The sequence below is a fragment of the Carcharodon carcharias genome, chromosome 9 (genome assembly GCF_017639515.1).
Source record: "Carcharodon carcharias isolate sCarCar2 chromosome 9, sCarCar2.pri, whole genome shotgun sequence".
Classification (NCBI taxonomy): Eukaryota; Metazoa; Chordata; class Chondrichthyes; order Lamniformes; family Lamnidae; genus Carcharodon; species Carcharodon carcharias.
In genome coordinates, this window is record NC_054475.1 from 155,084,778 (window position 1) to 155,102,097 (window position 17,320).

General features: G+C 42.0%; 1 protein-coding gene across 1 annotated transcript in view; it reads right to left on the bottom strand.

Moving 5' to 3' along the window:
* Nucleotides 1–557: 557 nt before the first annotated feature.
* si:rp71-46j2.7 overlaps nt 558–17,320 on the bottom strand; it is a 65,215-nt gene continuing 48,452 nt past the window's right edge. The window contains exons 12-16 of the mRNA XM_041194883.1: nt 16,551–16,884; nt 11,397–11,457; nt 8,825–9,006; nt 5,910–6,001; nt 558–1,481 (exon numbers count right to left, since the gene is read on the bottom strand). Coding sequence (XP_041050817.1) covers nt 1,359–1,481; nt 5,910–6,001; nt 8,825–9,006; nt 11,397–11,457; nt 16,551–16,884 — 792 coding nt within the window. The 3' untranslated portion in view covers nt 558–1,358. The remainder of the gene's footprint in view (nt 1,482–5,909; nt 6,002–8,824; nt 9,007–11,396; nt 11,458–16,550; nt 16,885–17,320) is intronic.

A 17,320-nucleotide genomic window follows, 5' to 3' on the forward strand; every position in this document is an offset into this window, starting at 1 on the left:
TCTGTTTTTGTTTTTGAATAAAAAGGTAATAACCAGGTAAGCTGTTTCCAGTGTTGCTGGTTAAGGCCAATTATTGCCCAGGACACTTCCCCTGCTCTGTCTCTATGCTCATTTTGAAAAAGAGTTATACAGCACAGAAACAGGCCCTTTGGCCCATTGTGTTGGTGCCAGCAATCAAGCACCATTTTCCAGCACTTGGCCCATATCCCTGAATGCTATGGAATTTCAAATGGTCATCTAAATACTTATTGGAATCTTTTGCATTAACCCAGGAGAACAGACAGGGCCTCAGTTCAACATCTCGTTCAATCTATGCTGAAGTACTGCTGTAACAATGTGTTCAAGTCTCTGGGATGGAGGTTTGGACCCACAACCTCCAGGCTCAGAGACAAGAGATCTACCGCTGAACCAAAATGAAATTTAAATTAGCTACAGGAGCATGTTTGACAAATACAATTACAAGTTGAAATATACCCATAATTACCAATAAAATATTAGCAATAAAATTGCAGATATTAACTTCACAGTACAAATGATTCAGTCTGACCTGCAGAGTATACAATTTCCAGGGTTGATAATATGTAACATATAATTAAATCTCGCCTCAATGTCAATTCATTGAAATACAGCATTTCTACTAACTTAAACATGGCACTCCTCATACATTTCTAGGCTGTATTATCCTGGAAATACATCATTAGAAACCTGTTTATTTTTAAAATTCTAATTCTCAACAACTATTAATTTGCATTTATATAGTACCTTCAGAGTAGTAAAATGTCCCAAGTGTTTTCAGGAGTACAAAAATACCATATTTAAAAAACAGGAAGCAAATTAATGGGAATTACATTCGGATTTATAAGTTCAGGTCAGAGGCACTGCGACATCCGATCCCACATGTATCCAGGAAGACGTTTTTAATCCATCAAGGAATTCCTCATAGGCACATGGTATTCTTTGTATAGTGGAAATTAATGGACTAGGCAAATTCACTGACTTGGAAACATCTAACTGCACAATCCCTAGTGTCCACATCAACTTTAAAGCATGTCAGGAAAATAGTAACAAGTCATGAATAAATCAGTAATGCTGAAATATAACAGACCTTTTAAGATACAATATCTGCACAGAATGTCATAGAAGTAGATTCATTGATGGATAAAGACTGCAAACAGCACAGCCACTGCAAAAAGCTCAAGAAACTTTTCTTCATGTTCATCGTCTAGTGGTCAGATGGAGAGATGAGCAAAGGGGAAACTTGCAGTTTGCAGAACAGCTTTTTGCCCAGCACATTCCTAATTTTTGAGATTGTTTATGAACATTATTTTGTTCCACGTGTTTTTCCAACTCCGTTGCCCTCACAGTGGTTTATCGTATAAGTCATCGACATTTAATCTTTCCAAACAAGGCAGCATTGAATCGCCAATCCAAGAATTCTTGATTTCAGGGATAATTTCAAACAACAGAAACACCAACACTTTCTGCATACAAACACATGAAAAAACACCTCTGGTTAATCAACAATTTTACAGCAGAAAAGAAATACCACTGAATGAATGTCCCTTTATTTTACTGGGATGTCCTAATTAAAGCATGTTAACTGAGACTGTTCCCTCAAAAAGACCAAAAGTACTCAAAGCAACTTTAAGATTTTTTTTATAAAAGAGAATAAATGTTAATGCAATGCTATAATGAATACATCTTGGGAATAGTCAATGGAGCCCAGAGTCTAAATGATGATCACCAGGAACACAGCAGGCTAACAAAAAGGATCCTGGAATCTCAATTGAGTGGAAAAAAAAAACTAAAGATTAAAACCCTTCTCCTATTTGACAGTTGGCTTCCTGTAGTTAGAACAGAACTCCACATGTGCCATAAAACACTTGAATAGCGGTGAGATTTTTGCCATGAGTAAAAGGGCAGACATGTTGGGATCCAACAGTCTTTGCTTTCTAATCATTCTTGTATTAACAAGACAAATATTAAGCTTTAATTCTGAAGACCAGGTCCAGTCAACACTACTGCTACAGATAGCAGACAGCTATTAATCTCCTGAGAGATGTTCTTTTTATTCCTTCATGGGATGTTGGCATCACTGACTGGGCCAGCATTTATTGCCCATCCCTAATTGCCCTTGAGAAGGCGGTGGTAAGCTGCCTTTTTGAATTGCCTCAGTCCATGCGGTGTTGGTACACCCACAGTGCTGTTAGGGAGGGAGTTCCAGGGTTTTGACCCAGCGACAGTGAAGAAATGGCGATATATTCCCAAGTCAAGATGTGAGTGATTTGGGGGAACTTCCAGGGGGTGATGTTCCCATGTGTCTGCTGCCCTTGTCCTTCTAGATGGTAGCAATCACGGGTTTGGAAGGTGCTGTCTAAGAAGCCGTGTTGACTTGCTGCAGTGCATCTTGTAGGTGGTATACACAGCTGCTACTGTGCATTGGTGGTGGATGGAGTGAACGTCTGTGGATGGGATGCCAATCAAACAGGTGGCTTTGTCCTGAATGGTGTCATGCTTCTTGATTGTTGTTGGAGCTGCACTCATCCAGGCAAGTGGAGAGTATTCCATCCCACCCCTGACTTGTGCCTTGTAGATGGCAGACAGGCTTTGAGGAGTCAGGAGGTGAGTTACTTGGCACAGGATTCCTAGCCTCTGACCTGCTCTTGAAGTCACAGTACTTATATGGCTGGTCTAGTTCAGTTTCTGATCAATGGTAGCCCCCAGAATGTTGATAGTGGGGGATTCAGCGACGGTAATGCCATCAAATGTCATGGGGTGATGGTTAGATTCTCTCTTGTTGGAGTTGGTCATTGCCTGGCACTTGCATGACACAAATGTTACTTGCCACTTGTCAACCCAATCCTGGATATTGTCCAGGTCTTGCTGCATTTGGACATGGACTGCTTCAGTGTCTGAGGAGTCACAAACGGTGCTGAACATTGTGCAATCATCAGCGAACATCCCCACTTCTGACCTCCTGATGGAAGGGAGGTCATTGATGAAGCAGTTGAAGATGATTGGGCCTCAGACACTATCCTGAGGAACTCCTGCAATGATGTCCTGGAATGGAGATGATTGACCTCCAACAATTACAACCATCTTCTTTGTGCTATGTATGACTCCAGCTAACAGAGTTTTCCCTGATTCTCATTGACTCCAGTTTTGCTAGGGCTCCTTGATGCCACATCCCATCAAATGCGGCCTTGATGTCAAGGGCAGTCACTCTCACCTCACCTCAGGAGTTCAGCTTTTTTGTCCATGTTAGAACCAAACACATAATGAGGTCAGGAGGTGAGAGTGACCCTGGCAGAACCCAGACTGAGCTTCAGTGAACAGGTTATTGTTAAGTAAGTGCCGCTTGATAGCACTGTTGATAACTCCTTCCATCATTTAGTGATTGAGAGTAGACTGATGGGGTGGTAATTAGCCAGGTTGGATTTGTTGTGTCTGTGTCTCTCTGTGTGTATACAGGACATGCCTGAGCAATTTTCTACATTGTTGGGTGGATACCAGTGTTGTAGCTGTACTGGAACAGCTTGGCTAGGAGCACGGCAAGTTCTGGAGCACAAGTCTTCAGTACAATTGCGAAAATATTGTCAGAGCCCATAGCCGTTTCAGTGTCCAGTGCCTTCAGCTGTTTCTTGATATCATGTGGAGTGAATCATATTGGTGGGGATGGTGGGGGTGACCTCCAGCAGAGGCTGAAATGGATCATCCACTCAGCACTTCCAGCTGAAGATTCATGCAAATGCTTCAGACTTTTCTTTTGTGCTAACGTGCTGGGCTCCCCCATCATTGATGATGGGGGTATCTGTGCAGCCTCCTCCTCCAGAGAGTTGTTTAATTGTTCCCCACCATTCATAATTGGATGTGGCAGGACTGCAGAGCTTAGACCTGATCTGTTAGTTGTGGAATCACTTGCTGCTTATGTTGTTTGGCATGTAAGTAGTCCTGTGTCGCAGCTTCATCAGGTTGACACCTCATTTTTAGCTATGCCTGATGCTACTCCTGGCATGCCCTCCTTCACTCTTCCTTGAATCAGGGTTAATCCCTGGCTTGATGGTAATGGTAGAGTGGGGGAATATGCCTGGCCATGGGACCATGAGATTGTGGTCGAGTACAATTCTGCTGGTGCTGATGTGCCACAACACCTTATGATTGCCGAGTCTTGAGTTGCTGGATCTGTTCAAAAATCAATCCCGTTTAGCACGGTGGTAGTGCCACACAGCACAATGGAAGGTATCCTCAATATGAAGACAGGACTTTGCCTCCTCAATGACTGTGCGGTGGTCACTGCAACCGATATTGTCATGGACAGATGCATCTGTGGCGGGCAGGTTGGTGAGGAGGTGGTCAAGTATGTTTGTCCCTCCTTGTTGGTTTCCTCACCATCTGCCCAGTGACACCATAACCTGCCCCTGCACAAATGCTTCCAAATCCAAGCAAATGATCATGTTAAAATTTCATGATACTCATTTCATTCCTACATCTCAGGCTTGGGCTACTGACCACTTTAACAGTATTCCCAATCTCCTCCCCACCCCGCAACCCACAAGTGGCTCTCAGCACTTCCGGCCGAAGATTCTTGCAAATGCTTCAGCTTCAGTTACCCCTTTCAATCTACTTTATTTGACTCTTTATTTGAGCCATACTTTAAAGGACTGCAGAGTTGTGGAAATTAATCTTAGTTACACTCCACACTACCCTCAGTATAATTGGGTCATTGATTTTCAAATCAAGAATACAGCAAATTTTTGAATCGAAAGAAAAATGACCACAAAGGAAAATGGATTAGATAGTGTCATTTGAAGAAAGGGCGTACATTTCCATAGCACATTTCATGACCTAAGTGCATCTAAAAGTGCTTCATAGCCCACTAATTAATTACTTTAGAAGCCACTGTTAAGGGGATGCAGCAACCAATTTGCAAACAGCAAGGACTTTCAAACAGCACTGAGATAATAACCAGGTAACCTGTTTTAGTGATACATGTCAGCCAGGACACCAGAACTCCCTTTCATTTCTTTACAATAGCACCATAGGATCTTTTACATCCACCTGAAGAGGCAGATGTAGCCTAGGTTTAATGTTTCATCTGAATGACTCCCTCAGGACTGCACTGGAGTGTCGGCCTGGTATTATTTTGTCTCTGGAGTTGAGCTTAAACCCACAACTGAATCCAATTTAGTGAGAAACAACATTTTGAAGTTGTCCCAGTCATAAACTGTGGGCTGAATTTTACAGGGCCCCATGGTCCCTGCCATTCAACTAAAATGTAAGGATCCCAATGGCTGCTCTGCAGCAATTTAACTTTGAGAGCAGCGTTATTGCTTTAAGGCAACACTTATGCCCCCTAACAGGAGAAGTCTGGCCTTAGAGAGCTGCTGCCAATCAGATGGCCGGCAGGTCTGTAGTCCCAGCAGCAGCTGACAAGCGTGGTGGCCACTGCTGGGACTACAGGGAGTCCTACCACATGGAGGAGCCCAGTTAAGTCTGGGGTTAGCAGTCTCAGTAAGGGGGAGGGGGTCCAGGTTCAAGCAGCCAGTGGGAAAGGTTAAGGGGGTGGGGATGACCTGGTAGGGGTCGCCTCACACTCCCCCCTCCCCCTGCCACTGCACTCCTTGCTTAAGAGCAGTCTGCACAGATAAAGCTGCCAGGCTTCTCACTGAGCATGGGCTTCCCCCAGATGTGGTGGGGGAATTGGCCACTTAAGGGCTTTAGTAGGCCCAAGAGCAGTTGAGCCACCCAACAGTTCCCCTGTGCCCCCAACCAATAAAATTCCAGACAGTTCAGGGGCAGGCAGGCAGGATTTCACAAGCCCCTCCTTGTCTTCAAACCCACCAGCAGAGGGTGTAAAATCCAGCCCTGTATGTTGTAAAACAACCTGAAGAACATTTTGTGGTACTTACATATACAAGTCTCTTATTCATTTCTGCATCTTGAAACATGGATAACAAAACTTTCACACGTTCCTTACAATAGAAAGGAGAAAGTTTTGAAGCTGAAATTAAGGAAGACATGTTCAGTTTCCACCGGTTATTCCAAACTCAATAAGAAAAAAGGTCACTACGATATCAAATCTTCATTTTGATTAATATGGTGCAGAGTTACTTTGAGTATTTTTGTTAATAAAAGCATATACCCTTTAGCAATTTAAATGGACCAGTTAAGGCCATACAATAAGACCATAGCTGAGAAAGGAAATAATAAGGGTTAGTAAACAGATTGAGACCATAGTAATGGCCAATCACTGTAAATTGACAGAATGGGTTGAATCTTAATGCCCAATAAACATTAGATATTAAAACTTTGAAAATGAGTTGCTTGGTAGTATAGGACTTGTTGAACAGAGAGATGTTGTTGGAGCTTTTCATCTTTCACTCATTAGGACAAACACAAGAATGCTAAATTTCAATGATCATAGCAATTTATGCCTCAGGAGAAAAGGGTGCCGATTGCTGCCATGTTGACACTGATTGGTCAAGGTGTTGCCATGGAGAAAGCAACAGGGAACTTGTAGTTCTCCATTGCTATTTCCATAGCAACGCCTGGCAGAGTCGAGTTGCTAACCAATCGGCACGCTTTTCTCCTGTGGTATAAATTGCTGTGATCATTGAAATTTGGCATTCTTGTATTTGTCCTAATGAATGCGAGATGTTCCAAACCCAACCTTAACCCATCTACTTTTGGGTTTAACAAAGGTGGGGCAAGGAGCCAGCAACCAACTCAGAGGCAGCTGGTTGGCCAATTAATTATCTTAATGAAACAGGTAGCCTCAGGATTTAACCTGCTTTACAAGTTTAACCCTAGCTGGGTGCCTTGACCAGGCCTCAGGAAACCTGACAACTGAAGGATGGAGAGGACAGTTTTATGGCAAACGCTTTCCCCTAGCCTTGCAAGCTCCTACCATAAACCCACTCACCCCCAAAACCACCTCAAGTCGGCGATTGAATTGGGTGGGGAATTTGACCCCCCTCCCACCCCCCCACCACCCCACCAACTATGCTCTCACTAGCAGCAGCACACAGACTTTGGGCTTGTGGTTCCCTCCCTGACTGGGAGCCAATTCTGTCAATCAGCAATCAGACTAAAACAAAAACAGAAATACCTGGAAAAACTCAGCAGGTCTGGCAGCAGTGGCAGAGAAGAACAAAGTTGACGTTTCGAGTCCTCATGATCCTTCAACTTAACTAAGTAAAAATAGGAGAGGGGTGAAATATAAGCTGGTTTAAGGTGGGTGGGGGGGTGGTTGGGGAGAACTGGGGATCTTAAACCAGCTTATATTTCACCCCTCTCCTATTTTTACTTAGTTCTGTTGAAGGGTCATGAGGACTCGAAATGTCAACTTTGTTCTCTGCCAATGCTGCCAGACCTGCTGAGTTTTTCCAGGTATTTCTGTTTTTGTTTTGGATTTCCAGCATCCGCAGTTTTTTGTTTTTATCTCTGCAATCAGACTAACCTTTGGGTGGGAAATCTGTTAAAGCAGAGCTGCGCACCAGAGTCAGAATCCGAACATTGTTTCCCGAAGCAATCTTGGACACTCCTATCCAATCTATCCCACCACATGTTGTCCACTCCCGTCAGCATTCAGCCTAGTGTCTCTGAAAATCATGCTTCACTTGAAATATTCAGCAAAAATTTAACTCTCTAAGAACTGAATATCCTCCCTTCCAGGGGTCAAAATTCAGATTTTGTCACACAGTGCCATCTTAAATTTCTATAAATTCATGCTCTCAAAAGGTCTGACAATAATGGGTGACTTTTGGAGGGGTATGCAAAAGGCTATGGTGTAGGGGGTGGCGAGGTTGAGAATTTTGTCTGATATTGTAGAATATTTCTCTCCCACTAATTAGGCTATTCACTGGCATCATCCAGCACTCCGAGGTAGGCCAGAAACCAGTCAGTTCCCTTCAGACTGCCCTGACTAAGGCTTCTCAGCTCCAGCCCTCAGGTCAGTGTATCCTGACCATTCTAAACAAGACTGCAACTTTTTCACCCATTAGGTGACCAACACAGACCAATTGGGCTGAATGGCCTGTTTCTGTGCTGTGGATTCTATTTAACGATGGTGTGTGCTCACTGCACAGAACCAAATAGGAACTCTATTTATTATCTAATAATTCCCTTCCAGTCAAGAGACTTCTGCCCAGCTTTTCTGGGCCGATTTTGAGCCCAGGCTGCAAAAGTTCCCCAGTTAGTAGAATAAAAGCATAATACCATTGAGACTTTCAACTACAACAGGTCCAGAGCAACTGGGCAACAGAGTTATTCCCTGCTGAAAAGAACTGGAAAATGATAAACTGATCATCCTTATGATAACTCACTGAAGAACATTTAGCCGCCTTCTGTCAATGTTCAACTATCCCTGCACATTCAATTCTTCCTAGACAGAGGGAGCAATATGCGGAAGACCGAGGGAAGAACTTGAATCTTACCACTCAAGCAAAGCCATGGGTCCATCTAACAATCAGGCACCATTGTGCTACACTAACAATTTAAGCTTTTTAAACAAGAAACAGATGTCTGGCTTACTCCAATGGTTAAGTCAGTGAACACATGATGAAAATGGTCCATGCTGAATTTTTCACGTGTCCAGCTTCACCTCCCCAGTTGCTCAAAATCCATCCACTAGATCACATTGTCCTCTTATTACTTGTTCATGATCAATGTTATGATTTGATTTAAACAGCAAGATTGGTAGAGTCTTGGGATAATAGTCATGGGCTTGTTCTCTTGGTGGAGTATAGAATAGAAGGATTTAAAAAATATATAGGTTGGAGGAGACAAAGAGAAGAAAATAAAATTCTGCATCGTTGACCTTTACCTGAAAGCTTTTTCTGTAGTAATTTTTCAGCTCTTTCTTTAGCAAAGGTTTTTGCTTCATTTGATCTTTCTGGAGGTGGCTCTGCAGGATTTCCATTGGGCCATAAAGTCTCCCTTAGACAATCTATGTACACAATCATCTGTTCTTTACTGAAGAACTGATCTAGCTTCTTCTGAAGAGGTCTAAGAAATACAATTTGATGGCATCAACTTAACTCACCCAAAATAAGTCATCACTCAAAGGATGTATCACAACTATAGTTTAGAAATCAACAAAAGAGCAGATGAAGTGTGGAAAAGCATAGTTCATTATTTCAGTTGTCATGTGCATACAGAGACTTGCATATTTTGCACATTTTAGTTAGCTTTTGCCCCTACATGTAACAATATTTAGGATACAGTGTTTTACTTGCTCTATTATAGAAGCTTCCACTAGTTAGGAAATAGATATTTTTGTATATACATTTATATACAATGATCTTAGCATCATTTCAAATACACCACCCACAACTGGAGATTATTTAATTCAAGAATCCCCAGAAATAATTTCCAACATATTTAAAGCTACATAACAGAACTGATTGTTTTTTTTAAACTAAGGATACAGGTGTTCATTTTTTATTTTGGACAGAATGAAATTAAGTTTGATAATTTTGCCACAAAAATAAAATAGTCATGAATAATGTAATGTTAAAATGCAACAATCACTCAAATATAGACCATCAAAACTAGAGTAGGACTTCAACTTCACTGCTTCAATATCTATTCCAGTTATTGGAACAGTGTTATAAAAGTAAGTGTATGATTTTAATCCAAACAATTTCGGTCATGGAACTGCATTTGAAAATAGAATTAAACTGCTGTGTTTTAGGGTCAGAGGCTTTTTTTTGGTTGCAATTTCCATGGTCATTTTTCATTTTATCCTCCTGGAAGTTGATGTGGAGAATGACTTAGTGAATGGTCCTTTGATTTTCCTTTCTCCCTCTATGAGGAAGTATCCAGCCTCCTTTGGAGCCTCGCATGACAGCGTGGGCACATTAAAGGATTTGCGAGCACAAACATTGTGGGTCACAATTTGCTGTCAAATTAACAGTGAGGCTAATGGCACTTGCTGTTATTTACATGCAACTGCTACGCTGTCTTCAGGCATGGGCAGATGTACAAAGAAATGCAGAAATCTAAAATTGGTGTCCAAGATGCACTTTTCTGCCATTAGCTTTGCACTGTCTGCCTCACCATGGAGAGATATGATGTGTATTTGCACAAACTAAACTCATGACAGAAAAATTACAGCTGGTCTGAAGTGATGCAAGGAGCCTGTCTTTGAGCCATTTAAGATTCATGTATATTTTATTATGAACAAAAATAGAAATACCTGGAAAAACTCAGCAGGTCTGGCAGCATTGACGGAGAAGAACAAAGTTGACGTTTCGAGTCCTCATGACCCTTCAACTCGGAATGTCAACTTTGCTCTTCTCCGTCGATGCTGCCAGACCTGCTGAGTTTTTCCAGGTATTTCTGTTTTTGTTTTGGATTTCCAGCATCTGCAGTTTTTTGTTTTTATCTCTATATTTTATTATGCCTGGATTAGCTGTCAAAATTCTTTTCAGTGTGTTAAATGTTGATCACTGCCAAAGATCCCCCTGGCATCGAAAATTAACTATACAATTGTGGAGTCCCATTCCTTCACGTATTACTTGTAAATTTTTTAAAAATTATATTTTAAAAACTTCTGTTTCTCTATGGTTTTTCACTTAGTCCAAACTTTCTTTTCCTCTCTTTATTTCTCTTCTGTACTGATTGGACATTGAATTCAGCTACTCTAATTTACACTTCCTTCTCAGTCCCTGTCCTGTTAATTTCATAACCCTACAATCCAATTGTTCAAATTACACAGCTACTTGCCCAGTTCACTTAGGTCTGTCTCTGCCATGTTATCAGCTCACATTTATAGCAACTTGCAGCATAAAATATCATAGCAATTAAACAGGCAAGGAGCAAGTTTATCTAACGGCGGATGAGGTTCATTGCCTTCCTACAGCAACTCACGGCCCTATATCACCGACTCATACAACAGAGGCCCACTTGGACCATATTTTACATAGAATGTACAGCATCAGCAGGCCATTTGGCCCAACTGGTCCATGCCGGTGTTTGTGCTCCACAAGAGTCTCCACCCATCCCTCTTCATCTAACCCTATCAGCTGTACCGGGGCTTACCAGTCATAACATTGTTCACCATTGGTGCCAGACATAATGTGGCTCTCTCAATACCAGCTCAATAGGTGGAATGCCTAGTTCTAACTAATCTTAGGTTTTCTGCCCCTCTGTCCCAGTTAAAAGGGAACCCAGAGTAGTGACACTGATGAGGGATGGTCAATTTGGAGAAACAAGCAAATTACTCAATAATTAAATGGAATGTAGAGATGATTTGTTTTCAAGTTAAGTCTGTTCTGTGCTCCAGAATTTAGTGAACTATAGATGTCCCACATTGAGATGTTTTGTTTGCATCAGTATTGGATTAGAACCTACTGTTGGCCAACTTTTCAATACATTAATTATAAGCCACTTACTTCCTTTTCCAATGCAGGACATACTTTAGTACAAGTAGGCATACTTTGGAACCAAAACACTCTGCAACAAAAAGATACATTTATCACTAAAACCACAGAGAATTCCCATAATGCAATATCACAGTAGGCTAATATGTTAAGTATAGTTAAATCATAGAAGTGCACAAGACCAAAGGAGGCCATTTAGACCATTGCTGTGCTGACTCTTGAGAGCTAACAAACTAGTCTTATCCCCCTACTCTTGCAAGTTTTTCCTTTCCAAGTAGATATCCAATTCCTTCCTGAAAGTTACTATTTCTTCCACCACTCTTTCAGGCAGTACATTCCTGATCAAATGTTGCAGAAAACCTTATTCTTCTATCATAAGTAAGGGAACAGTGTTAATTGTAACCTATTTCAATATTCAAAAAGAGTACAGAGGCACTGGAGAAGATGCAAAAAAGACTTACAAAGCTGATATCAGAATGGAGAAGTTATAACTATCAGGAAGGACCGAATAATCTAGGGCTGGAATTTTCCACTCCCGCTGGCAAGAGCAAGTTTGGTGCAACGAATGGCCAATATGGTGAGAAGGCCAAAAATTGGTTTTGCACCATTGTGAAACCAGTTTGAGATTGTCTGCTCTGCCTGTCAATGGCAGCCGCATTTCCTGCTGCCACACATTGGGAACCTAATTTCTATACTTTAGCATCTCATCATAAACCCTGCTTGCCAGAATCATCCCCTCACACTGGATCATCCGGGCACGTTGGTGTGATTGTATGCCAGTGTGGTTCACAACTGTACATATGTGACGTGCAGCTGGCAAGCTGCACTTCACTCAGACTTCAGGGTTTGTTTGCCTACCTTGCTTCGAGCAGCACTCGCAGTCATCAGTGCCAGGCTTCACAGGCAGCACCACATCACTTTCAGGAGGGCTCACGGGCAGGTCCCTACCTACCAGACCAGCCGTAAGGTGGGGTTGGCTTTTCAATAGTTGCAGGGCTAGGGTTTGCTTGGGGAAGGGGCAGAAGTGGCCTCAGGCAAGGGAAGAGGCTGCGGGATGAGGGCTGCAAGGGGAAATGGGTATCCCAGGGTGTGTGTGGGAGGCACATGATCTGTGCAAGTGGCCTCAAGATGGTGAGGGCTGAGGAGGCAGTCTCCAGAGGATGAAGCCAGATGGAGATGTGAGGGTGTGTGTGAGGTAGAGAGTGATGTCCCTTGAGCTGGCAGTGAGTGAGATGCCAGTGAATGTGTGATGGTCTTGAGTGTGAGAGAGTTTAGAGTGATGAGATGGTTGCCTTACCCTGGTGGCACGGATGAGATCATTCATCTGCGTTGGATGGCCAACCTCTTCTGTGCATTGGTACTGACCACCACATGCCACAGCAGAGCACTGACAGAAAATATTAATTGAGTGTTTCATTGCTTTCAGCTGATGGGTATTAACTGGGATTTACTCGTGCTCCTACAGATAGGAGCAGATTGAAACTGTGCTTGTTGAGTTTGGAAGTGCATGTTTGTCATGTGTCTCAGTAAATAAAAGGCTGCAAGTATGTAGAGTCTAGACTCTAGTTCCATCCTTCACCCTTGGCTATCTGAAACTTGCAAAAGAATGAAATGCAAATTTTCAGTTCAACTGCACCTGTAGTTTCATTTAAAAGATGCTGTTGGAGGGGCTGAGCACAGAAGGGAAAAAAAAAGTAGCTGCATTTGCTGACATGGTCTATCTGAACAATAGCACTAAAAGTAAGAACACCCACCCATTCCCAAAGTTGTAGGGGTGCTGGTGAGACCACTACAGAGAAGGAAGGAGTGTGAGATTGCATACCTTCAACTAAATAAAACCAATTAGAGTACATCAATTTGATAAAACTGATTTTGCATTGTACACAACTTGCCACATTCTCTCTGTGTAGGTACAGTTACATTAATCGGGAGAAACATTCAATTTACACATTAAGGGTTAGTTAAAATGGCAGCCAGCTAAATGTGGCACTCTGGGATACTCCAAGGGAGTGCCTTATTCTGGAATAGTTCTTTAAGAAAAGAAATCCCCAGTGAGGATCAAACCAGATTTCTGGGTCGCTATTGATACCTATTGGAGAATGTATGTGTGAGCTTCAGACGAAGGCAGGATCAGGTGTGGCTCTGATGCCCTCAACATCTGTTGCACGCATGCAAACACTATCTTTGCTCATGCATAGAGCCACCTCTTGATACAGGAGGCTCACTGCTGCCCGAATACCACTCCAGCACCAGGCGGCATCTTTGGGACAGAAAAGAAAGTCATATGCCATCTCATGGAATTTGTTGCAGGAACCTAACAGTGAGCAAACTGCAGGACAGTCTCAATAGTGAATCGGAAGCAGTGCCGAGGAATCTTTCTCAGCGCTAAGGAACTGCAACACAGCTGTTACAATACAAACACAACAACTACTCTGATTCTTCATCCTAGTTGTGGAACTGGTTTTACTAGTACATGATTCAAGTAGAGGGCCCAGTTATTAGCTGCAGGTTGGGTCATAACACAAATTTTAAAGTTATGCCATTGAGGAAATATGGCCCCTGGGCATTAGCTCCTCCATTAAAACTTCTCCAGGCTTTTCTCTACAAAGCTACTTTTGATTGATCGTAAGAAAGTTTTGCATTTATAAAATCACCCTTCTCTAGCCCAAAAGTTATTTACAACCAATGAACTACTTTTGATATGTAGTCCCTGTTGTAACATACAAAATGTTGAAGCCAATTTATGTACAGCAAGCCCCACAAATAGCAATTGAATAATGACCAGATCAACTGTTTTAGTGATCATGGTTGAGGGGTAAATATTGGCCAGGATACCCAGTAGAACTCCACTGCACTTCCCCGAATGGTGCCTTGGATCTTTTGCATTCACCTGAGGGGCAGATGAGGCCTTGGTTTTACGTCTCGCCTGAAAGATGTTTTTTAGGCTTAGCTGATACCAAGTGGCCAATGACCCCTCAGTCACTGGAGAGTCAATGCTGGCGAAATCAGTTAAAGAGCCTTATCTTTGCACATGCTCACTTGGTCACTAACAAGCAGGAGCATCCAACTCTTGGGGGAAAGCTCACTTAACCACATACATCCTGTTAACTTTTAAATGCAGGCATGTAGAAACTGCAGAGATAAAACTGAATTGACAGGTGTTTACACAATTTTAAATGAAATACTAACCTTAAAGGATGTATTTGATTGGTTAGACTCTCTAAGGTCAGGATTTAATCTTCATCAGCTAAAGGGTTTAAATGGGATGTTGTGCCATTCCAATTTATAATAATTGGGGAGCGTTTTAGATGTGTGAATAATGTTTTGAATACATTCAAAGGTAAAAGTGAATTGTAAAAGTGTGTAGTTAAGGTAGTAGTCCGGTCCTTGTTCAAACAATGTATTGTACTGGAACATAATTTTTTTTTTAAGTCAGGGGAATCCAACTTAGTGCACCTGCTAAACCAGTTTAAGAATAGTGAAGCAATAGAGGTTTATGTAAGGCATTGGTTGGATGTTAGAAAAAGGTAACTGCTGACATACCAGATGGAAAGAAACGTCTGCGGGTGGCTCTGCAGACTCATCCCAGAGGCAGGCACTTGAGCACCACACACAGAGGCATTAACTTCAATGCTGCAGCCAATGGCCCATGGGGTTAACATATCATCATATAATCATGATGCAAACTGTAGACTTAATATTGAAAACACATGGGTGCTACCTTTTAATGCACTGCACAAACTTCCGCTCATGAGAAATCTTTGTATTACCCATTTACTGACAAATATTCAATCAGTAAAATATACCTTATTATTCCTGTTAAAGGTGTTACATTTTCAGCCAACCTGTGCAGAGAATGGCCTCTTCCAAAATGCACAAAGGTCTGCACTCCTACTGCACAACTTAATGTCACAGTAAAATCCATTGTGACAGATACAAGCTTATTCTTGCACCATGTGTGCTTCATTTCTTCCATATGAATTATAGCACTCAAATTTTTTAAATTGCTGTCCTTGTCCAATATTTAGGATTTTCTACATTCTTCCATTGAGCAGTTATGGGTGGAAGAGGAATAAAATTCAGGATGCTTTGGAAATAAGCTAACTGTTTACAACCCTTAAAGGAAGGCAGAAGCCAGACATAAAACTTTCTAATGGCTATGTCTTTAGCCTGATGTTAAAATAAAATTCATATAGTGCCTCTAATTACCTCAGGATGTACCACTTTACAGCCAATTTGAACTTAGGTAGTGCAGTCACTTCATAATGTCAGAAAACAGCAGTCAACTTGTGCACAGCTAGTCCCACAAACAGCAATGTGATATCAAGCAGTGAATACATTGTTAGTGGTGTTGGTTGAGGGACAAATATTGACCAGGACTTCACTGTTATTCTTTGAAATAGCACCATGGGATCTTTTACCTGAGAGGCCTGACACAGCTTCCTTTTGAACATCTCAACCAAAAGGCCATACCTCTGACAATGCAGCACTACCACTGTACTACACTAAAGTGTCAGTCTAGACCTCTGGTATGAGACCTGAACCCAGGCTGACTGGCTCAGAGCTGAGACTGCTACCCACTGAGTCACGACTGACCAATGGCATCTGAATGCTGGGAGTTGTTTCCCACCTCTTAACCATATTTTTATTCATTCATGGGATGTGGGCAAGGCCAGCATTTATCGCCCTCGAGAAGGTGGTGGTGAGCTGCCTTCTTGAACCACTGCAGTCCATGTGGCGTAGTCCACTGTGCTGTTAGCGAGAGAGTTCCAGGATTGTGAGTGATTGACAGTAAAGGAACGGCGATATATTTCCAAGTCAGGACAGTGGATGGCTCTTGAGTGACAACATTGATTGAGGGGGAAAAAGAAAAATTGGGTCTTCTTCAAAGAAACTGGTTTACTCAGTATGGGAGTACAAGTAGTTCACCGAAATAGTATAATTACCACTATCTTCGGTTAATTCAGTTCCACCATATTTTGGGGCAACTGAATGAAACTTCAGAGATATATCCTTATTTATGAAGCTCATCAAAAGAGCCAGCTTAAAACAGCCTAATCAAAAACAAATATAGTGTATGGAGGGAAGAACCTAAATAGTAACACCACTAGTTTTATTTCGAAAATTAATGCAATTCCGCTTCAAAAGAGAGAAAAAAGTATTCACCTGTACAAAATAATTCTCCCAAGAGTTCATGAAGCTGGCTGGTGATGCATTCTGGCTGTTCTGTGGTTCTTTCAACCTTTTTCTTAGACATTCTCATTTTTCTTTTTCTGCAGTGAATGTCGACTGTATCTGCAACTTTAGTTTCAGAAGTGCCTGGCATGCACCTGAAGCCACAATCTGCCTCCAAGCTTTCATTAAATATTTCAGAAGGTTGTGATTCTGCAGAGTCCCAGTTCTGAGTCTCCTTGTCTTCTGGATCTGTTTCCAAAGGTTCAACTTCCCCTACGTCCATGTCACATGGGCCTTCTGAAGTCTCACTGCTGGCATCAGTTTCCTATGACATACAGATATGTGAAAAATGTGAAATTATCATCCACAGTCTAAGGAAGGTTTTACACTTCCTTTTACAGAAACATTGAATAGCAAGTTAAGCAGAAATATCAACCTCTGCAGCAAAGGCCTTACTTTGTCTTTTCCTATCTATCTCCCCCCTTCCAACGCTATAAAACTCCTCAATCTGTGTTCCCATCTCTTGTGTCCCTGATCTTCATTGCTCCAACAATCGTGGCAATGCCTTCATCTACCCAGGCCCTAAACTCTGGAATTCCCTCCTTAAATCTCTCCACTTTTCTAAATCTCTCTCTTCCTTTAAGACAGCACCTAAAAATCTACCTCGTTGACTAATCTTTTGGCTACTTTCCCCAGTCTCTACTTATGTGGCCCAGTGTCAAACTTTGTTCACATTGAGTGAAGTGCCTTGAGATGTTTGA